Raw genomic sequence first — 23,187 nt, forward strand, 5'->3', positions numbered from 1 at the left:
ATTATTATTAAATGAATCAGCAGAAGTGCATAAATTTCTTTCTTTTTTTAATTAGGAGATTCTTCATTTGAGGTACAGCTAAAAAAAATGCCAAAAGCTTTTTGTCTTGGCACTCAGCAGGATACCGTGTAAGAATACCAGTATAGGGAGGGGGGTGAATTTATACTTTATAAAAGAGGGGGAGGGGGTAATTTTTACTGTACAAAAGAGAATGTTGAATGGTTGAGTCCCCTCCAGCACCTCATATTGCATTCTGAGTCAGCCACCACCATGTCCTGATGCCTGAGCCTTGGCCGCAGAGAGAGAGAGAGAGAGAGATAGAGAGAGAGCGCGCACGCGAGTCCCAAGGTCCAGCCCCCGCCACCCCCCATTTTAGCTCCATTGGTGTCCAAAGACGGGCTCAGTCCCAGCAAACTGAGTTAGAGGCCCAGGCTGCAGATCAGGTGTAGCCTCAGACTGGGAGTTGGCCAGAGCCTTGGGTTGTCGAATCACTGCTTTGGGGGGTGAGAAAGGAGAAAGAAAGAAAGAGAGCTGGGAAAGGGGAGAGACAGAGAGCTGGGAAAGGGGAGAGACAGAGAGCTGGGAAAGGGGAGAGACAGAGAGCTGGGAGAGGGGAGAGACAGAGAGCTGGGAGAGGGGAGAGACAGAGAGCTGGGAGAGGGGAGAGACAGAGAGCTGGGAAAGGGGAGAGACAGAGAGCTGGGAAAGGGAAGATACTGACAAGAGTTGAAAAAGAGAGAGAAAGAGAGATAGACAGAGAGAGAGAGAATGGAAAAGGAAAGCAAGGAAAATGTTCAGCTGAGTTTCAGAAGTGCCGTGATTGAGGCACAGTTCTTTCTCAATAAGGAAAAACAAACTCAGCAATCACGTTAAAGAAATAGGCAAGTTGAACATTTCTGCATTCTTGAGTTGTTTTTGTATACGAGCAGCCCGTGACTGATTTTTATCTACACTATGATACTGAATGGTGGAGCAAGCTTGAACGATCATATGGCCTACGCCTGCTCCAGTTTAGTGGTTTTTATTTCAACAAAATGGCAGGTAGATTTGGGTGACACACACAAGAACAGCACTTAATAGCAGGTGGGCAGCAATCACAGTCCAATAGCCAACTGCTACGGAGACATTTCATAGAATCATAGAATCCCGACAGTGCAGGAGGTTATTCGGCCTATCAAGTCTGCACCGACCTCTCAAAAGAGCACCCCCACATAGGCACAATCCACCACCCATAACCCAATTTTTTTTTTTTTTTTTTTTTTTATAAATAAAAGTGTGGCCAATCCACCTAACCTGCATATAGAATCATAGGAACGTTACAGCACAGAAGGAGCCCATTCAGCCCATCTTATCAATGCCAGCGCGAGGACACCCAGGTGCCCTTTCTAATCCCTGTCCATAGCTGTGCATCTTACAGCAGCAGTTTAAGGTGCAGATCCAGGTACTTTTCAAAAGAGTTAAGAGTCTCTGCCTCCACCACCCAGTCAGGCAGCGAATTCCAGACTCCCACTATCCTCTGTGTAAAAAAAAAATGATCTTCCTCATGTTCCCCTCTGCACCTTCTGCCACTTATCTTGAATCTGCGTCCCCTGGTTCTAGAATTCTCCACCAAGGGAAACAATTTTACCCTGTCCACACACCTCAATTAAGTCACCCCTCAGCCTTCTTTGTTCCAAGATAAATAGCTCCAACTTATCCAATCGCTCCTCGTAGCTATATCTTTGGACTGAGGGGGGAAACTGGAGCACCCAGAGGAAACCCATGCAGACACGGGAAGAAGGTGCAAACTCCACATAGTCACCCAAGGTCGGAACCGAACCTCTAACGCGGTGAGGCTGCAGTGCTAACCACTGTGCCAACCCGCACGCATGATAAAACATATACTTGATAAAATAAGAGCAGTTTCCCTATAATGCGTACTGGCATGATTGAAAAATCATGACTCACGAACAAAGATTAATGTGGAATGTACACACCATGTGCAAAATATTTAATATTAGCTGCATCAGTATTTGAGCTTATAGAATCTCTCCCACTTGAATGAAATGCAAAACGGTCATACACAAGGTTTGGAGTAACAAAAGTCAAATGAGTAGTTTACGGAGAAAACAGGAATATTCACAGATTTTAGTATAAACATTTTAAAATGTGCTTCAAATTGTATTGGGAAGACGACAATTCGCATCTTAACAATTCTTAAATTAGCTGACTTTTTATAGGAAATTACTGACCCCAACACCAGATCCCCGTGATTGAGCAAATGTCCCAAATGTGTACGGCAATGGTATTGTTGGCTTGTGTCCATCTCGGATGTTTTCTGTACCCAGACCTCAGCCAGTGTATGCTAGAATGAAAGTTGTTAAAGAAGTATTACGAACAAAATCACAACTTAATAGTTTGAAAAAAAATTACCTCTGAAAGAATCAATTTGTGCAGACGATTAGTTTAGCTACAGAGAAACAAGAAAAAACGTGCGACAATTCATTACATTTTTACCATTTACTTTGCAATATTTACAATAACATTCAGAAATATATCCTGCAAATTGTATGCACCTGCGAAAACGTGAGATGAGAAAGGTATAAAAAGTTTGCTAACAAAATACACAACAGCTGAACCCATTTATTCTACTTATTGAAATGCGTAATTAGTTTCGCGTGCTGCATTAAAAATCTAGAACATTTTTAATAGCGTGTGTGTGGTCCAGAAAGCAACCTTCACATTACACTTAGAAAAGTTTACTGTGTAATAACAGTTGAGAAACAGTAGCAGTGCTGATTACTGTCACCAGAAAGTTTAGGTTATGGGATGCAGTGCCCCAGACCAGGTCAGAGTTACGAACGAGCTAGACAGAAAATTCAAAATAAGGGGTACAAAAAGACAGAACTTGCGTTTTCTTGCATGTTTTAAAATTGTGCTTACAAGTTAACTAATGTAATTAATTGATGGAAGTAACAAAATATAACCAAAGTACTTTCAAAACAACAGGAAGTCACAATTAGAAAATATTTGCAGCAGGATCTTTACATTTTGATTTTTAAAAAGTGCATGTACAATAATCTGTGCAGCTTTATGGTCAACTCAATGGCACAGCAATTAGCACTGCTGCCTCACGGCACCAGGGACTGGGTTCGATTCCGACCTTGGGTGAAGTTTGCACATTCTCCGTGTGTCTGTGTGGGTTTTCTCTGGTTTCCTCCCATAGACCAAGGATGTGCAGGTTAGGTGGATTGGCCATGCTAAATTGCGCCTTAGTGTTCAACGATTAGATAGGGTTACGGGGATAGGGTAGTGGCGTGGTCTAGGTAGAGTGCTATTTTGGTGGTTCGGTGCAGACTCAATGGACCAGTTGACCTCCTAATGTAGGGATTCTATGATTCTCCATCTTTTTGTTCATCAAAAAACTTCAAAGAACAAAGAAATGTACAGCACTGGAACAGGCCCATCGGCTCACTCAGAAATATAATTGTTGCAAAACCATGTTACCGTACTAATGGTCAAAGGCAGCTCTCAAAGCTCTTGGGAACTGTAACATAGTCTTTTGCGCAAGTTGAAGGAATGTCAAACATAGTGGGCAGCACGGTAGCACAAGTGGATAGCACTGTGGCTTCAGTGCCAGGGTCCCAGGTTCGATTCCCCGCTGGGTCACTGTCTGTGCGGAGTCTGCACGTTCTCCCAGTGTCTGCGTGGGTTTCCTCCGGGTGCTCCAGTTTCCTCCCACAGTCCAAAGACATGCAGGTTAGGTGGATTGGCCATGCTAAATTGCCCTTAGTGTCCAAAACGGTTAGGAGGGGTTATTGGGTTACGGGGATAGGGTGGAAGTGAGGGCTTAAGTGGGTCGGTGCAGACTCGATGGGCCGAATGGCCTCCTTCTGCGCTGTATGTTCTATGTTACTATGTTATTAAACTGTCCAAGGAGCACATTTCAATCCCAAGTCAGTTACACAATCAGGCCTTACATTTTTTTTTTTAAATTTAAAAGACTCAATTCTTTTTTTCCCAACTGAAGGGCAATTTAGAGTGGCCAATCCACCTATCCTGCACATCTTTGGGTTGTGGGGTAAAATCCACGCAGACACGGGGAGAATGTGCAAACTCCACACGGACAGTGACCGGGATCGAACCCGGGTCCTTGGCGCCATGAGGCAGCAGTGCTATCCACTGCACCATGCCGCCCTAGGTAGTGTTAGCCTGTCTGTTTTAACATCCCAGTTTTCTGCCCAATTGCTTTCCAAACAGCCTTTCTAAATGACTGATAAAAACGGAGTCAAGTCTCCTGTTAATTGCAAGACATGCTGCAAACCATAGGGTATCAGAAATCTCTTGGGAACGGTGGTCCCGCTTGTCAAATGATGAGATGGAGTTAAATGATGGAAACAGATGGGGCAAAAGACAGACCAAAAAAATGTTTTTGAAGTTGAAACAAATTTGGATAATCACCAACCAACCCACTCATCATTTTAGTGACTGAGAAAAAAATGAATATCTCAATGGTTTTTTCTGCAGGTGCATCACTTGTGCTACCATGCTGATGGACTTACTGGCGAATTTAAGGTGGACTTGTTTTACCTATGCAACAAACGTCTTGTTTGCTTATTACGAAGCTAGCTGTAGAAACAGGAAAGTATGCTTTATAGATGTCTGCAAATATTTAATACAACTCCATGAGAATAATAAAATCTCTTTGAATAATAACATTTTCTCAAGATTTTATTATTAGCCCAAAGGCCTCCCAATAGCGAAAAGATATCTGATACCCTGTGCATGTAAACACAGTAGAACCTTAATGAATGCCTGCTGGTTTGGAAGATTCTGAATGTTTTTATTTCTTTCTTCAATAATTCTACTAAAACTATGGAAAACTCCACTTTTGCAAAAAATTGCTTTCCATGCGAGAACTTGGTTGTCCTGGGCATCAAGAAGAAAATTTCACTGCTTACGGCGCTGAGGACCCGGGTTCAAATCCCGGCCCAGGGTCACTGTCCTTGTGGAGTTTGCACATTCTCCCCATGTCTGCGTGGGTTTCACCCCCACAACCCAAAAGATGTGCAGGTTAAGTTGATTGACCACGCTAAATTGCCCCTTAATTGGGAAAGAAAATAATTGGGTACTCTAAATTTAAAAAAAGAAAATTTCACACCACTTCAAAGATGACCACTTTACTTACTCTGCTGGATATTGTGCCTGTACCAGGAACACGCTTAGAGGCTCCGACTATGTCAATATCCATAACAATAAACTCCTCCAGTTGCCCAGGTTGATAAAGGCTGTAAAAGGGGTAGCGCCAATAGGTAGTGCCATCAATTTCAGCAACTGCAGGTAATTAACAAAGGCAAATTAGGATACTTCAACCCCACCTTTTATGCCATTCATTTCCATATTGTGTAAGAATGTCACATGTGCTCTGCCTGAAGAACAGTCCTTGGCTCATTGTCAGCGGACGCCTCATCCCGAGCTGTTTCCTTGGTAGTTTTTGTCAGTAGCAGTTTGCCATTGCCTTCCACTTTTGAAACCGGGCGAGGAGGCAGGTCGCGAGTTTACCTCAGCCAGAACAGGAATCAAACCTGCGCTGTTGACATTATTCTGGACCACAAGTTAGCCATCTAGCCAACTGAGCTAACCAGTCCCGTTCCCCCCCCCCCTCCCCCATATGAAAGAATAACTGTCATAATAACAAAAGAAAAGCTTCAAAAATTCTAATTAAACGCTTTGAAAAAGTACAAGCAACACAGTTGATTTAAAGTTAAGGAAACTTTTAACACAATCAAAGGATTTAGATAACAAATTGGAAGAATGATGTACAACACACCATCTTAGCCAGTATAGCCACTCTACTCCAATTTACTTTACTAACTCTCACAACAAACAGCTCAGATCCATTTCTAGTAACCTTCACAACAGAAAATGTAGTTGTTAAAAACCTGGAACTCCCTTCCCAAGAGTGCTGCTGGTGTACCTATGTCACATGGACCACAGCGATTCAAGGTGGCAGCTCCCCATCAAATTCTCAAGGACATTTAGGGATAGGCAACAAATTCAGGCCTTGCTAGTGATGGCGGCATCCCATGAACAAATATTTAAACAAATTATTTTGCATGAGAAAATAGCCTTGCTTGGGTGGAGGAACAGTTGTTCTGCAAGAAATTATTCCCTTCATGGTTCTATATATTTTTTTAAAATCATAATACTCATTGATACCTCATTTCAATTTTCCCACAGCAATATCTGGAGTAAACAAAAGCATCTCTACTCTTGCAGCAACTGAAGTCTACAGTATACAAGCACACATTAAAGTACTAGAAGCCTCACTTTATTTGAAAATATTTTTATTGAACTTTTAACATTTTATACAAATCGAAACAAAACAACAGTAAAACATGTATCAACGCCCAAGGTGACAAACTCCTATCCACAACTATAACAACCCTCCCAAAAGAAAACCTGGAACAACACAAACCATCCACTAACAGCTAACAGTGACCAGGTTCTTAAAGTGCAATATGAACGGCCGCCATCTACGATAGAACCTGTTGATCGACCCCCCTCACAGTGAAAGAAGCTTCACTTTTAACAGTCACATTCCAAAACAATTTCAACTCACAGTAAAGATTTACTTCTGTTTAAATGAGTACATCATGGGCACATATATAATCCTCCGTCATTATCATAGTAATCCTGACATTATGTAATGGGCAAACAAAATTCAAGATATATCTACAAACACAAGTAAGAAAGATAAACATGATTGCACATTGCTACAAAAACACATTTTCCAATTCCAGTTTACATTAACAATTATTTTAAAATGAAAGCACTCGAACAGAACGGACAGCATCTGTCAAAACAGGAAGGCAGAGTTGATGTTTCAGATCACTGACCCAGTTCTGATAAGTGGTCAGTGACTGAAATGTTAATCCTATTTTCCTTTCCCGCCAGATGCTGCCTGACCTGCAAATTCCAGCATATTCGGTTTTAATTTCACAATTCCCAGCAACTGCAGTATTTTTATTTTATCTGTATTTCCCCGTTTTGTCCTGAAACAGTGATTCATGTTGAATGCAGTTGCAAGGACACCGACTCTCCTACAATAACTCACACATACTTGAGTGTGAGTCAGCTTTAAAGTCACGCAATGGCATCAGTCAACACTGACCCAGTCTTCATACACATTTTCCAGTGTGGGTTTGGGGATGGAGACTTATTTCAGCTTAACCTAGACCAGAGGCAGCCTACAGTCTCAGAATAAGGATAAGCCATTCAGGACTGAGATCAGGAGGAATTTCTTCACTCAAATGGTGGTAAATCTTTGAAACTCTCTACTACAGAGGGCTGTGAAAGCTCAGTCACTGAACATGTTCAAGACTGAGATCAATAGATTTCTAGATACTAATGACATAAAGGGATATGGGGATAGCACAGGAAAATGGCACTGAGGTAGACTATTAGCCCTAATCTAGTTGAATGAGAGAGCAGGCTCAAGGGGCTGACTGGCCTATTCCTGCTCCTATGTTTCCATCAGGGACAACTGCAATGTTCACACTGCTGTCCGTCATGAAATCACTAACTCTGCACAAATCACTGAATAAATACACTGATGAGCTTTATAAGCCAGGGAGACCTCGTGACTGCTTCAATAGGCACAAACAGCATATTAACCAAAAAGCCCATTAAAAATCAGTCAGTATTCTGCAGTATAATTGTCATAAATAACCCTAAGCTGCACCTTATTCGCCACTTTTCAACAGTCTTCCCTGTAATACAACTGCGATGTTATGCTGCACCAGTTAAATTATTTGCAGCAAAATTACATTCCCTGCACAAAGAATTAAAATCTGACATACTAAGTATTCCAGCTGTGCTCTTCACTTGCGACGGTCAGAATCCTGTCATTGGATTGCAACCTTGAAGCTGCCTTCACAACATTCTTTACAGGATGGACACAACCAATGAATCATTCAAGCTACACCCTGATCCAACTCGCAAATACTGCAATCATTGCAATTCTAGGGCAAACATCCTGACGTACACAAATCTCTACCTCATATATAAATTGGTAAGTTGGTAAGACCTCATTCCAGTTTTTATAAAGTGAAAAAAATTGTCAAATGTCAGTATCTATAACACCAGTAAGTCTATAGATGAAGCGTTACATAATTGAATTTAGATCAGTCGCATTGATTTTAGGTCAAAAAACTTTGGCATTGTTGGCCTAACAGTAATCTAAGGCCTCTACAAATGTAATTATTTCCAGCAGCTTACATCAGCATACGGCTAAATCATCAGTAACCTCACATCAGGATGTCAAACGTTCAGCATAACATTTTTATCAGTGCAAAAGATCATCCCAATACCCACCTTCCTTTCAAAAAGCGCCCACTCCATACCAAAAATTCAAAAACAAGGTCTTGCCTCAGGCACGTAACATCTGACAATTTTCTCTCCCTAAAAGGGACATCTGTTCAGCCATTCTACTATTGTCTCAATGCCTTACTCCCTTTCACAGCTGCTGATATCATAACCTGTTGAGTCCATCGGCCATTTCCAGTATTACACGGACTTATAAATTCCAACTCCAATACCACACATCACCACTAGATGCCCTCTAAACAAGATTTGCATGTAGGCAGCATCTCAGCTTTGCATGTAGGCAGCATCTTTACATTTGCATTAAATACATACAAATCCCACTCTGAAAATTATAATTTGACTGCCACGTTAATTGTTAAGTGATTCCTTCCCATTGCCAAAAATTTTAAGGTTCAACTTTATTAAGGTGAATGTTTGAGGTCTTGTTTGTCAGTGCAAGAGCTTTCCTCCCATCAAGCAGCTTTGTCTCAATGAATTCAAAGATAGGCTAGTGAAGGTAAAGTCCATTGCTGTGATGGTGAATGTTCAAAGAATATAAAAGGTTACTGACTTACCTCTGCCAAGTTTCCATACACATTGTATTTCGCCTGACTATATCTCCTTCCCAATATTAACAAAAAGCCAGATTAGGCTATAGGAATTTTGTTCCATTTCATCCCAAACTGAAATCTCAGTACCAAAGGGAGACACTATTTTACCATAACCCCATTCCCAACAAAAATGGTTATACTGGAAGAGGAACGGTTACTTCACCACAGGCCCTGCCCCAGCTGCGGAGCAAATTTACGGACTTGCTCTGCCCCCCGTCCCCCGCCATATTAAAACATCCAATAGGGAATCATAGATTAGAATCCCTACAATGCAGAAGGCCATTCAGCCCATCGACTCTGCACTGACCCTTAGAATGAGCACTCTACCCATGCCCCCTTCCTCCTAGCCCAGTAACCCCATAACCTGACCGGTACCTCCCTGGACACTAAGGGGCAATTTAGCATGGCCAATCCATCTAACCCGTACATCTTTGGACTGTGGGAGGAGACCTGCGTACCCAGAAGAAATCCCCGCAGACACAGGAGGAACATACAAACTCCACACAGACAGTGACCCTCCACACAGACAGTGACCTAAGGCCAGAATTGAACCAGAGTCCCTGGAGGTGTGAGGCAGCACTGCTAACAACTGTGCCACCGTGCGCGCTCTCTCTATTCATCCCTGTCATAAGGACATAAGAACTAGGAGCAGGAGTAGGCCATCTGGCCCCTCGAGCCTGCTCCACCATTCAATGAGATCATGGCTGATCTTTGTGGACTCAGCTCCACTTTCCGGCCTGAACACCATAACCCTTAATCCCTTTATTCTTCAAAAAAACTGTCTATCTTTATCTTAAAAACATTTAATGAAGGAGCCTCTACTGCTTCACTGGGCAAGGAATTCCATAGATTCACAACCCTTTGGGTGAAGAAGTTCCTCCTAAACTCAGTCCTAAATCTACTTCCCCTTATTTTGAGATATGCCCCCTAGTTCTGCTTTCACCCGCCAGTGGAAACAGCCTGCCCGCAGCTATCCTATCTATTTCCTTCATAATCTTATATGTTTCTATAAGATCCCCCCTCATCCTTCTAAATTCCAACGAGTACAGTCCCAGTCTACTCAACCTCTCCTCATAATCCAACCCCTTCAGCTCTGGGATTAACCTAGTGAATCTCCTCTGCACAACCTCCAGTGCCAGTACGTCCTTTCTCAAGTAAGGAGACCAAAACTGAACACAATACTCCAGGTGTGGCCTCACTAACACCTTATACAATTGCAGCATAACCTCCCTAGTCTTAAACTCCATCCCTCTAGCAATGAAGGACAAAATTCCATTTGCCTTCTTAATCACCTGTTGCACCTGAAAACCAACTTTCTGCGACTCATGCACTAGCACACCCAGGTCTCTCTGCACAGCAGCATGTTTTAATATTTTATCATTTAAATAATAATCCCTTTTGCTGTTATTCCTACCAAAATGGATAACCTCACATTTGTCAACATTGTATTCCATCTGCCAGACCCTAGCCCATTCACTTCGCCTATCCAAATCCCTCTGCAGACTTCCAGCATCCTCTGCACTTTTTGCTTTACCATTTATCTTAGTGTTGTCTGCAAACTTGGGGCACATTGCCCTTGGTCCCCCAACTCCAAATCATCTATGTAAATTGTGAACAGTTGTGGGCCCAACACTGATCCCTGAGGGACACCACTAGCTACCGATTGCCAACCAGAGAAATACCCATTAATCCCCACTCTTTGCTTTCTATTAATTAACCAATCCTCTATTCATGCTACTACTTTCCCCTTAATGCCATGCATCTTTATCTTATGCAGCAACCTTTTGTGTGGCACCTTGTCAAAGGTTTCTGGAAATCCAGATATACCATATCCATTGGCTCCCCGTTATCTACCGCACTGTTAATGTCCTCAAACAATTCTACTAAATTAGTTAGGCACGACTTGCCCTTTATGAACCCATGCTGCGTATGCCCAATGGGACAATTTCCATCCAGATGCCTCGCTATTTCTTCCTTGATGATAGATTCCAGCATCTTCCCTACTACCGAAGTTAAGCTCACTGGCCTATAATTACCCGCTATCTGCCTACCTCCTTTTGTGCCCCATCCTTCCACTGCCACCTTCCCCTGTTCTCCTCCCTTTCTTCACAGCCTGGATACAGCTAACCCCCCCTCACTGTTCCGTAAATTCTATTTAGTCTCCCAAACTAGTGATTTATTAAAAAATAATTTAGACATCAAATGAACTAAAACCACTAATCACATTTACAATCAGTCCACTTTGGATTCTCTTCCTCAATTTTATCGTGTTCACTCTTTCTAATTTTCATAAATATTTTCTATATTCCTCTGCTAGCCCAATTCAGACACCAATTCCAAACGGAGTTCATTGGGCCACCAGACCAACCAAACGGTATTACCACTAATTTAATGCAGTGCTAAAATGTGAAAACAAATATCAACAAACCCTCCAACCTAGTATCTGTAGAGTACATATTCATGTAAGCAGAATTAGTTGCCAATATTACAGTACAAATGAGGGAAACGTACTGCAGACACTTACTTTGCAGGCTGTTAGGATCAATGAGGTGCATTGTACTAGTCACCCGAACACAAATACAGATCTGTCTCATGTTTCCAAGGCTCTGAGCTAGCCGTGGTGGCAGGCATACTAAATTGTCCTGTTTAAAAAAAAAGGAAATAACATATCAAACATTCATGTAATGGCTTTGCTGTGAAATGTTTACTGGATCATTTCTACTTTCTTCATTATTGATCATAAATATCTGCTACAGGGACAACTCTACCTCCACAACCTGACACAGCTAAAAGTAGTACATAGAGCCCACTTGACCAGAACCCGAATGAGCAGGTTCTTCCCAGGGGTGGAGGATAGATGCGAACGGTGTCAAGGAGGCTCGGCCAATCACACCCACATGTTCTGGTCTTGCCCCAGACTTGCTGGGTACTGGACAGCCATCTTCGAGTCAATGTCCAAAGTGGTGGCGATGAGGGTGGAGCCATGCACGAAAGTGGCAGTCTTCGGGGTATCAGACCAGTCAGGTCTCTTCATGGGGAGGAGGGCGGACGCTCTTGCCTTTGCCTCCCTGATCGCCCGCCATAGAATCCTGCTTGGTTGGCGATCAGCAGCACCACCTAAAGCTGCAGACTGGCTGTCCGACCTATCAGAATTTCTCCAAATGGAGGAAATCAAATTCACCATCCGTGCATCGGAAGAGGGCAACCACATAACATGGGAGCCATTGACCCGACTGTTCAGAGACCTGTTTGTGGTTTGTGGCCAACACATAAATAAATAAGCAGCCAGGGAGAAATAGCGAGGACAAGATAGAAAAGAGGAAAGCGAGGGAGGACCGGGGAGGGGGAGGCAAGGCGAGGTAGCAAAACCCAGCAAGAAAAAAATGGGGAACAGCAGTGAAAAGGAGGTTGGGGGGTGGGGATGTGTGTGCAAGGAGAGAGGAGCTTGGGGGGGGCGGGGGGGGGGGGGGGGGGGGGGGGGGGCGGGGGGGGGGGGGGGGGGGGGGGGGGGGGCGGGGAGGAGGAGATAGGAAGGATTGTAGGTTGAGCCAACCAGACGGCAACAGACTGTAAATAGAGAAACCCAAGAAGGAACCTTTCTGACTGTACAATAAATGAAAACAAACAGCAATGTATATAATTTTGAAAATGCCAATAAACGATTTAAAAAATATATATATATCTGCTACTTTAAAACCTCAAACATATAACTTTTTCCCCTCAATTTACAGCATTATGTTCATGTGAGCTCTGCTTGTTTATTTTCCCATTAAAAATTCTGTTTTACATCTCTGTGCTAGCATTGATGATCAGGGCACGCTGAGAAATGTCCATACTCAATAATTATTAATTACAGTATAAGCATTGCACATTTAGAATGAACAGTTGCCAGAAAACAACAATATAACAATGAAAATATATTCTCCAGGTAGTCCAGTAAGGTAACAAACGTATTCGGCTTAGGCAACCCATATACTCTAATTATGAAGATTCAGATTCAAATCTCATAAACAGCTTTTAAACCACTACTATTTATATATTAAAATTAATTGTAATTTCAAAGGCTAGCACGACACAACTGAGTGGATTATGTTTTATTCCAAGACTATGTTTTTAAAGGTGTAGCATAAGAGTTAAATATTATTAGTGTGGCTACTTTAAATAAATTAGAAGATCTGTTCCAGTGACATATTAAGCTGTATTTTGGCAAGTCACCTCATTGAAACATCCACATTCGAAAATGAAATATCATGAAGTTTCTTAAAATACAACATATTTATAATAATGTTTGCTGAAAACAAAGTTTCACCTTACAGACAGGAACAATTTCCACAGAGAAAGTACTTTTGTAATTATAATTGTTGGAGTGGACATCATGGGAAATTAGGCGCTGCGATGTCTTGTACCTTCAAAAACATAACATTAATTATTTTTGAATGCACAAAAATAAATTTTCCAGAAAATGAATTCTCATTATGCACTGTACTATATCTTTTTGACTAGTCCAAAACATGCTGTCATTCAGTTTCTTGTAAGATGGCCTGCATATAAGCCAACTTTCAATCGCTTGGATAAAATGTTTTAGCATCAGATGGGCTGGAGTGGGGATCAAACCAGGTGAGGATATAGAAGTGAAAGAAGGTGATCTTTCAGATGTGAATTTGTGAAGCTAGTACTCAACAGGATGATTATTCTTTGCCAATGCAATCTTGGATAGGCTGATCTACTTGCTGAAAATCCATAAGGATGAAATTATTCATGTCAATTTTCTCTCTGCCACCTGCAAAGCCTGTCTGGCAACTGTGTGTTTCAGGATTCATCTAGTTAATGGTGGTGTTACCATTGAAGTTCTCTAGCCTGAAGACATTCTGTGCTCTTGCTGGCCTATCAGGGTTTTGCAGTCAGCAGCAAAGCATGAGCGCTCATTTGTTGCTCACCATGACCAAAACTGCCTACAAGGATCCAGCCATCTGCATGGCAGGAGTTTTTCCCTTTCACGATGGCAGTTTAAATCTGGCACCAAATCAAGGGGATGTCTTGGTATGTAGCTGCTGGGATGTCAGCAAGCAAGTAGGCAACCAATGAAATTGATATATTCACAGACAGCAAACTATGCCTTTAAAAGCACTTGAAATTCACAAGGTGAGATCTACCGGCCACATCATGCTCGAACTGGAGCGCAACATGGCCATAGGTGCAGGGTGAAGCCGCTCATGGGCTTCCTGGCAGCCAGTACACCTCGTGGGATCTACCAAAGTCCGACGAGGCGTCAAGATCAGGAACCCACCCACAATGGATGTTGGGGAGGGGGGTGGGGGTCAAAATGGCTGCTCATCTCAATTGAGCTCCCCAGTGATGAAAATAATTCTGTGTGGGCTAAATTGGTGAGAAATTCACCAGGACCCAAAAAAGTGGCCAAATATTGTTAGATAGCAGTGGGGATGGCAGAAAACTCTCAGCAAAACCATCCATAAATGACACTTAGAAACCTTTCCGTGCCCATAATTGCAAGGGAGATAGAAATTTGTGGAAACCACAAAGCTTATTGCGGGGTAAGACAGTTTTAAGGTTTGTGGAAGAATTCTGATTGAAGAGATTCAGAGGGTGTGTGTGAAAGAAAGGCTCTGATTTGGAAGGAGACAACATGGACAAGGGTTTGCAAGTGGTTGACGGTGAATTACCTTGGGAGAGAACATGAGGAGATAGAAGAGAAATTACAGAAAGATGCAGCTTGGGTAGGAGGGATGGGAAGCAGCAAAACAGATAGTTCTGTGCATATGCTGGAACAAAAGGTCGAAGGGGGTTTATATAAACCTGTCATTATGGGAGAAAGAAGCCATGGATTAAATTTGCTGTGCAGGATAATCTTCCAAATGGTCAGTGATTAATGCACAGAAGAATGAGGCCCATTTGCACTCCGGCCAGGTCTGTTGATGGATGAATGAACGACTTGCATTCCAGACAGACTGGACTGAGATGGTACGATTACCAGTGGATGCACGGAATAGAATGATTGATAAGAGGCCATGGGGCATTTTGGGTTGCTGTTCATTAATACAGTACTTGACCTCCACTCTGTGAAATTCCAGTCTTTTCTTCAACTTAATACTCAAGTTTTGACAATACATTCTACTTTAATTCTTCAGAAATAATTTGTTACTGTGCCCTATATGTGGGCATAGTAGCTTACAACCCTATTTCTTCAACGTTTTACTGATAGATAAAAAGTATTCTTTGAACCTCAGTCATTCTGCTTTGTCAGTGGAAGAACAGAAATTACGAAAGATATCTTGTTATAATAGCATGTTTAGTGACAAGTCTAACTATGGATGAGCCACTATGTAAACATAATGAAAGGAAGGGTAAGCATCCTATATTAATCCAGGAACAAAGTGCACTCACAGGGCACTGCATACATTTACTTGATTAAAACAAAACAATCTGCCAAAATGTATACTAATTGCGAGGTTTGAAAACATACCAAAATAAAAAGAAAGAAATTTAAAGGAGAGATTATGAAAATAACCAAAAGTGTATTTAATAAAGATGTTTTTTTTTAATATTTCCATTATCAACATAACAAAACCATTTGAAAAATAATTAATTGAGAAAGTGTAAAAATTCTATACTTAAATGTATTGCTACCCAAGCAATTACTTCAGTTAGCCTTCAATCCATTTCAAGTATACTGTGACATGGTTACAAAAGAATACAATTTGATTAAAAACTCAATGCACTTCAATTAATTGTCCAATATTGTAGAATCCAAGTTCAGTTTAATAAAGTCCAAAAATTATAATAGCAGAAAAATGAAGCAATAATCATGGAATGTAAAGCCATAAGGACTAGCTATCACATGCACGAACAGATTCAAAAACAGCTTCTTCCCCGCTGCTACCAGACTCCTAAATGAGCCTCGCATGGACTGAACTGAACACATATCTTCTCTGCTGAGTAGTACTACACTCCGTATGCTTCACTCGATGCCTGTGTCTACGTATTTACATTGTGTATTTATGGGTGTCCTACGTTTTTTCATGTATGGAACAATCTGTCTGAGCCACGCAGAATACTTTTCACTGTACCTCGTTACACGTGACAATAAATCAAATCATTATTCAAACAATATTCATTAGTAATATTCTAATAACACTAAGACAAACTTTGGAACAGCTGTCACATTCTGACAATTAAATGTACATTCCAGTGCCGTGCAAAATAACTGAAAAAAGAAATCCTAGAAAGGCAAGGTGCAATATATAAGCCCTTTGAATAACTAGATACCAGCTTTAGGATTGCAATAGTTCAAAACAGAGTGTTCATTAAAACACTGTGGAGTTACTGGCTGCAGGGGTTCAAGAAGGCAACTCATCACCACCTTTCCATGGTTAATTACAGATGGGCAGTAATTGCTGGCACTTCCAATTATGCCCACATCCCAGGAATGAATATATCCCTCACAATTGTTTAGTTTTGCCCAAGGTACAACGTTCTACACCTACTTGCAAGGAACTGTACATTGCAGGAAGTCCACCATCTTCTGTGCATGTTGCTTGGATCCATAATAGAAGTCCAGACCATCTAAAATCAAAATTCAGTGAGTGAGGCTAAACCTTTGGTTTTTTGAAAACAAAAAAAAAGTCTTAAAAAAGGATAGACATGAAAAGATTATGGTACTGCTTTACCCAAACATGGCTCAAATTTACATTAGAAATAATCCAAATGTTAAAAGGCAAAGATGGTTCTTTAAAAATTCACTATTTAATATTGGAAGTAAATTTTAATTAGCGTAATTCCAAATGGATGTCTCAAACTGTATCAAAATTGTATCTATAGCCCTGATATTATACTGTGCAATGAATATTGTATGAATGCTTAACATTTTCATATGCAGTTTATTTTGCTGGACATTCATTCGCTTATTTTCAGTTTTCAGAAAATGGACATTGAATTGAAGAAAATGTTGCTGTAAGCTACTTTTCACCTCCACACACTGGAGAATTCATAGCTTCCCTTGAAAGCCATTCCGGAGCTATATGGGGTCGAAAGACCCAGGTTGTATTTCTTGAACTTAGCCAAAACATCATCGGATAGCAAAAATATGTCTGATTCCCGGTCCTAATATTAGTGAAAACACCCTCCCAGAAAGCATGTGCACATGAATTTTAGGAAAACTGGTCTTGGACTCAGCTCTCATGCCCTTATTGATCAAATAACTCATCTAGCTTCTCAGACTTTCATGTGACTACTTGGTTAACTTACAGTCACTCATCAAACTGGCAATTTCACTATGTACTTAAACTGAGTGGTAAAAACATAAATATGTTGCAAAAACTCTGGGGCTTTTCCAATCTAACAATCAAAGCAGGACTAAATAGTCACTTACCGTGGATTTCTTTTACACGAAGTGTGTTTTGATGTAGTTTATGTTTCAGGATTAATTGTTCCAAGTAATAAAATGTTTTCTTGTGTGGCGTCTAAGGGGCAACCAACAGAAATAGATGGAAACACTGTTAATTTAGTGGAAATCATTTTATTTAAATCTTCTCATTGTTAATAATCTTAACACTGGACGGTTCGAAACAAATAAAATTTCAGGTGATAAGCAAGTCTGGAGTCAAACCATGCTGCAAGACATTGATACGGTATGTTTTGAAGACATCTACAAAATAAAGGTTTCACTAAACCAGGTCAAAATATTCTAGCATCATGTAGTTATGTAAAATGGTTTCCTCTCCAACAATTGCCAGTTAATAGGCATATTTTACTTATACAATTACTTGCAACTGACTGCACTGCATATTTAAAAATTAATTCTTGGGATGTGGGCGTCGCTGACAAGGCCAACATTCATTGCCATCATTAATTACCCTCGAGAAGGTGGGTGTGAGCTTCAACTGCTGCAATGCATCTGGTGTAGATATACCCAGAGTGCTGTCAGGGAGGTAGGCCAATGATTTTGGGTGGGCCAGAGACAGTGAAGGAACAGCTATATATTTTCAAGTCAGGATAGTGTGCCTTGGAGGGGCTCTTCCAGGTGGTTGTGTTCCCATGTGTGTGCTTTCATTGTCCTTCTAGATTAGGGTTTTCAAACTGCGGGTCATGGCCTGTGGGTGGGTCGCAGGCAGGTGTCGGGAGGATCACAGAGCAAGAAAGCCAACAAGGATGTGGAGAACTGAAGATGGATCGTTATAAACAAAGAAAAACTGAAATCAGGAACAAAAATGATTTTCTTGAGAGTGGCTTTGTTAATTGTGCCAATGCAGGGAGACTTCCGGGTGCGGCGATGACCAGCTAAGTCGCACGTTTCAGCAGCTCCCGGTGGAACGGACTTTTGGGCTCTTGATAGGAGCCCCAACGGCAATTTTAACGGCTAAAAACACCGTGCGGTAAACGAAGGGTGTTCCCCCTGGACACGGATGGAGAAAGGAGAGGAAAGTGGCCGGATTGCAGAGGATCCTTTGGAACAACGGCAAGGAAGGCAAGCAGAAACCAAGATGGCGTCGGAAGGTGGCAGTTTCATATGGGGCCCTGAACAACAAGAGTTTTTGAAACGCTGCGTGGAGGAGATAAAAAAGGAAATGAAGAAAGAGTTGTTGGCCCCGATATTACAGGCGATTGAAGGGCTGAAAGAGGAACAAAAGACCCAGGAGCAGGAGCTTCGGGTCGTGAAGGCGAAAGTAGCAGAGAATGAAAACGATATACAGGGCCTGGTGGTGAAGTCGGAGATACAGGAGGCACACCAGAAACGATCTGTGGAGAGGTTGGAGGCACTGGAAAACAACGCAAGGAGGAACAACTTGAGGATTCTTGGCCTTCCTGAAGGTGTGGAGGGGGCGGACGTCGGGGCATATGTGAGCACGATGCTGCACTCGTTAATGGGAGTGGAGGCCCCGACGGGTCCGTTGGAGGTGGAGGGAGCATACCGAGTTATGGTGCGAGGATCGAGAGCAGGAGAAGCTCCCAGAGCCATAGTGGTGAGATTTCTCCGTTTTAAGGATAGAGAAATGGTCCTTAGATGGGCGAAGAAAACTCGGTGTAGTAAATGGGAGAACGCGGTGATCCGCGTCTATCAAGATTGGAGTGCGGAGGTGGCGAGAAGGAGGGCGAGCTTTAATCGGGCCAAAGCGGTACTTCACAAAAAGAAGATAAAATTTGGAATGCTGCAACCGGCAAGACTGTGGGTCACATATCAAGGGAGGCACCACTACTTTGAGACGGCGGATGAAGCGTGGACTTTTATTGTAGAAGAAAAATTGGAATGATTGGACTACGAAAATGAACGTTTGGACAAAGTGGTGGGACGAGTGGGGGGGGGGGGGGGCGAAGAGGGATTGTATGATTAATCCTGCGGTATGGTAACTTTTCTTTCTCCCACAGGTGGTGATGGGGGGAGGTGGGGAGGGAGAGGAGATGGGGCGTTGGCCATGGGAGGCGGGGCCGAGGGAGAGGCGCGGGCTTGGTTCCCGCGCTATGATAATTATGGCGGGAATAGAGAAGCAGGAAGGAGGGGGCGCCGCACGGGGCGAGCCGTGATCACGGGGGGAAGCCGAGGTCAGCCAGAGTTTGCTGACTTCTGGGAGCAACATGGGGGGAGTAATTACGCTAGCGGGGGGGGGGGGGGGGGGGGGGGGGAGAGAATTACTGGGTTGCTGCTGCTGGTGAAAGGGGGGAGTGGGTATGGGAAAGGATGGGCGGGGGGGCACCGTCTGGGAGAAATACAGCTGCGTGGGAACTGGGTGAGAAGCTGGAAAAAGATGATGGCTAACCGGCAAGGGGGGGGGGGGGGTGGGAAGCCCCCCAACTCGGCTGATCACGTGGAACGTGAGGGGGCTTAACGGGCCGATAAAGAGGGCACGAGTACTCGCACACCTTAAGAAACTTAAAGCAGATGTGGTTATGTTACAGGAAACGCACCTGAAACTGATAGACCAGGTTAGGTTGCGCAAAGGATGGGTAGGGCAGGTGTTCCATTCGGGGCTGGATGCGAAAAACAGGGGGGTGGCTATATTAGTGGGGAAGCGGGTAATGTTCGAGGCAAAGACTATAGTGGCGGATAACGGGGGCAGATACGTGATGGTGAGTGGCAAATTACAGGGAGAGATGGTGGTGTTGGTAAACGTGTATGCCCCGAATTGGGACGATGCCAATTTTATGAGGCGAATGCTAGGACGCATCCCAGACCTAGAGACCGGAAAGCTGATAATGGGGGGAGACTTCAACACGGTGTTGGAACCAAGGCTAGATAGGTCGAAGTCCAGGACTGGTAGGAGGCCGGCAGCAGCCAAGGTGCTTAAGGATTATATGGAGCAGATGGGAGGGGTGGACCCGTGGAGATTCAGTAGACCTAGGAGTAAGGAGTTCTCGTTTTTCTCCTATGTCCATAAAGTCTATTCACGCATAGACTTTTTTGTGTTGGGTAGGGCATTGATCCCGAGGGCGAGGGGAACGGAATATACGGCTATAGCCATTTCGGATCATGCCCCACACTGGTTAGACTTGGAGATAGGGGAGGAAACAAGAGGGCGTCCACCCTGGAGAATGGACATGGGACTAATGGCGGATGAGGGGGTGTGCCTAAGGGTGAGGGGATGCATTGAAAAGTACTTGGAACTCAATGACAATGGGGAGGCTCAGGTGGGAGTGGTCTGGGAGGCGTTGAAGGCGGTGGTTAGGGGGGAGCTGATATCAATAAGGACACATAAAGGGAAGCAGGAGAGTAAGGAATGGGAGCGGTTGCTGCAAGAACTTTTGAGGGTGGACAGACAGTATGCGGAAGCACCGGAGGAGGGACTGTATAGGGAAAGGCAAAGGCTGCATGTGGAATTTGACTTGCTGACCACAGGCACTGCAGAGGCACAATGGAGGAAGGCGCAGGGTGTACAGTATGAATATGGAGAGAAGGCGAGCAGATTGCTGGCACACCAATTGAGGAAAAGGGGAGCAGCGAGGGAAATAGGGGGGGTGAGAGATGAAGATGGAGAGACGGAGCGGGGAGCGGGGAGCGTGAATGAAGTGTTCAAGACATTTTATAAAAAATTGTATGAAGCTCAACCCCCGGATGGGAGGTAGAGAATGATGGGCTTCTTGGATCGGCTGGAAATTCCCAAGGTGGAAGAGCAGGAAAGGATGGGATTGGGAGCACAGATCACGGTAGAAGAAGTGGTGAAAGGAATTAGGAACATGCAGACGGGAAAGGCCCCGGGACCGGACGGATTCCCAGTTGAATTTTACAGAAAATATTTGGACTTGCTTGCCCCGCTACTGACGAGGACCTTTAACGAGGCAAAGGAAAGGGGACAACTGCCCCCGACTATGTCAGAAGCAACGATATCGCTTCTTTTAAAGAAGGAAAAGGATCCGCTACAATGCGGGTCCTACAGACCAATTTCCCTCCTCAATGTGGATGCCAAGGTCCTGGCCAAGGTAATGGCAATGAGAATAGAGGAATGTGTCCCGGGGGTGGTTCATGAGGACCAAACTGGGTTTGTGAAGGGGAGACAGCTGAACACGAACATACGGAGGTTGTTAGGGGTAATGATGATGGCCCCACCAGAGGGTGAAACGGAGATAGTAGTGGCGATGGATGCCGAGAAAGCATTTGATAGAGTGGAATGGGATTATCTGTGGGAGGTGTTGAGGAGATTTGGGTTCGGAGAGGGGTATGTTAGATGGGTGCAGCTGTTGTATAGGGCCCCAGTGGCGAGTGTGGTCACGAATGGACGGGTATCGGCATATTTTCGGCTCCATAGAGGGACAAGGCAGGGATGTCCTCTGTCCCCATTACTGTTTGCACTGGCGATTGAGCCCCTGGCGATAGCGCTGAGAGGTTCCAAGAGATGGAGGGGAATACTTAGGGGAGGAGAAGAACACCGGGTATCTTTATATGCGGATGATCTGCTACTATATGTGGCGGATCCAGCGGAGGGGATGCCAGAAATAATGCGGATACTTGGGGAATTTGGGGATTTTTCAGGGTATAAATTGAACATGGGGAAGAGTGAGCTGTTTGTGGTGCATCCAGGGGAGCAGAGTAGAGAAATAGAAGACCTACCGTTGAGGAAGGTAACAAGAGACTTTCGTTACCTGGGGATCCAGATAGCTAAGAATTGGGGCACATTGCACAGGCTAAATTTGACGCGGTTGGTGGAACAGATGGAGGAAGATTTCAAGAGATGGGATATGGTAGCATTGTCAATGGCAGGGAGGGTGCAGGCGGTTAAGATGGTGGTCCTCCCGAGATTCCTCTTTGTGTTTCAGTGCCTCCCGGTGGTGATCACGAAGGCTTTTTTCAAAAGGATAGAAAAGAGTATCATGGGTTTTGTTTGGGCCGGGAAGACTCCGAGAGTGAGGAAGGGATTCTTACAGCGTAGTAGGGATAGGGGGGGGCTGGCACTACCGAGCCTAAGTGAATATTATTGGGCCGCTAATATTTCAATGGTGAGTAAGTGGATGGGAGAGGAGGAAGGAGCGGCGTGGAAGAGATTAGAGAGGGCGTCCTGTAGGGGGACCAGCCTGCAGGCTATGGTGACAGCCCCATTGCCGTTCTCACCAAGGAACTATACCACGAGTCCGGTGGTGGTAGCTACACTGAAGATTTGGGGACAGTGGAGACGACATAGGGGAAAGACCGGAGCACTGGGGGGGTCCCCGATAAGAAACAACCATAGGTTTGCCCCGGGGGGAATGGATGGGGGATATGGAATGTGGCAAAGAGCAGGTATAACGCAATTGAAAGATCTATTTGTGGATGGGAAGTTTGCGAGTTTGGGAGCGCTGACCGAGAAATATGGGTTGCCCCAAGGGAATGCATTCAGGTATATGCAACTGAGGGCTTTTGCGAGGCAACAGGTGAGGGAATTCCCGCAGCTCCCGACACAAGAGGTGCAGGACAGAGTCATCTCAAAGAAATGGGTGGGGGACGGTAAGGTGTCGGATATATATAGGGAAATGAGAGACGAAGGGGAGACTATGATGGACGAACTAAAAGGGAAATGGGAAGAAGAGCTAGGGGAGGAGATCGAGGCGGGGATGTGGGCAGATGCCCTAAACAGGGTAAACTCGTCGTCCTCGTGCGCCAGGCTAAGCCTGATTCAGTTTAAGGTATTACACAGGGCACATATGACTGGAACACGGCTCAGTAAATTTTTTGGGGTGGAGGATAGGTGTGCGAGGTGCTCGAGAAGCCCAGCGAATCATACCCATATGTTTTGGTCAGGCCCGGCACTAC

At 43.8% G+C, this 23,187-nt stretch overlaps 1 protein-coding gene across 3 annotated transcripts in view; it reads right to left on the reverse strand.

Annotated features, from left to right (window-relative positions):
• The window catches only part of nmd3 (NMD3 ribosome export adaptor), a 65,247-nt gene that overhangs the window by 20,574 nt on the left and 21,486 nt on the right, over nt 1-23,187 (reverse strand). For all 3 annotated transcript variants that reach the window (XM_072474457.1, XM_072474458.1, XM_072474459.1), the window contains exons 7-12: nt 17,344-17,434; nt 16,460-16,538; nt 13,267-13,363; nt 11,482-11,599; nt 5,168-5,313; nt 2,232-2,344 (exon numbers count right to left, since the gene is read on the reverse strand). In XM_072474457.1, coding sequence (XP_072330558.1) covers nt 2,232-2,344; nt 5,168-5,313; nt 11,482-11,599; nt 13,267-13,363; nt 16,460-16,538; nt 17,344-17,434 — 644 coding nt within the window. The remainder of the gene's footprint in view (nt 1-2,231; nt 2,345-5,167; nt 5,314-11,481; nt 11,600-13,266; nt 13,364-16,459; nt 16,539-17,343; nt 17,435-23,187) is intronic.

Source organism: Scyliorhinus torazame, chromosome 14 (assembly GCF_047496885.1).
Source record: "Scyliorhinus torazame isolate Kashiwa2021f chromosome 14, sScyTor2.1, whole genome shotgun sequence".
NCBI classification, from domain to species: Eukaryota; Metazoa; Chordata; class Chondrichthyes; order Carcharhiniformes; family Scyliorhinidae; genus Scyliorhinus; species Scyliorhinus torazame.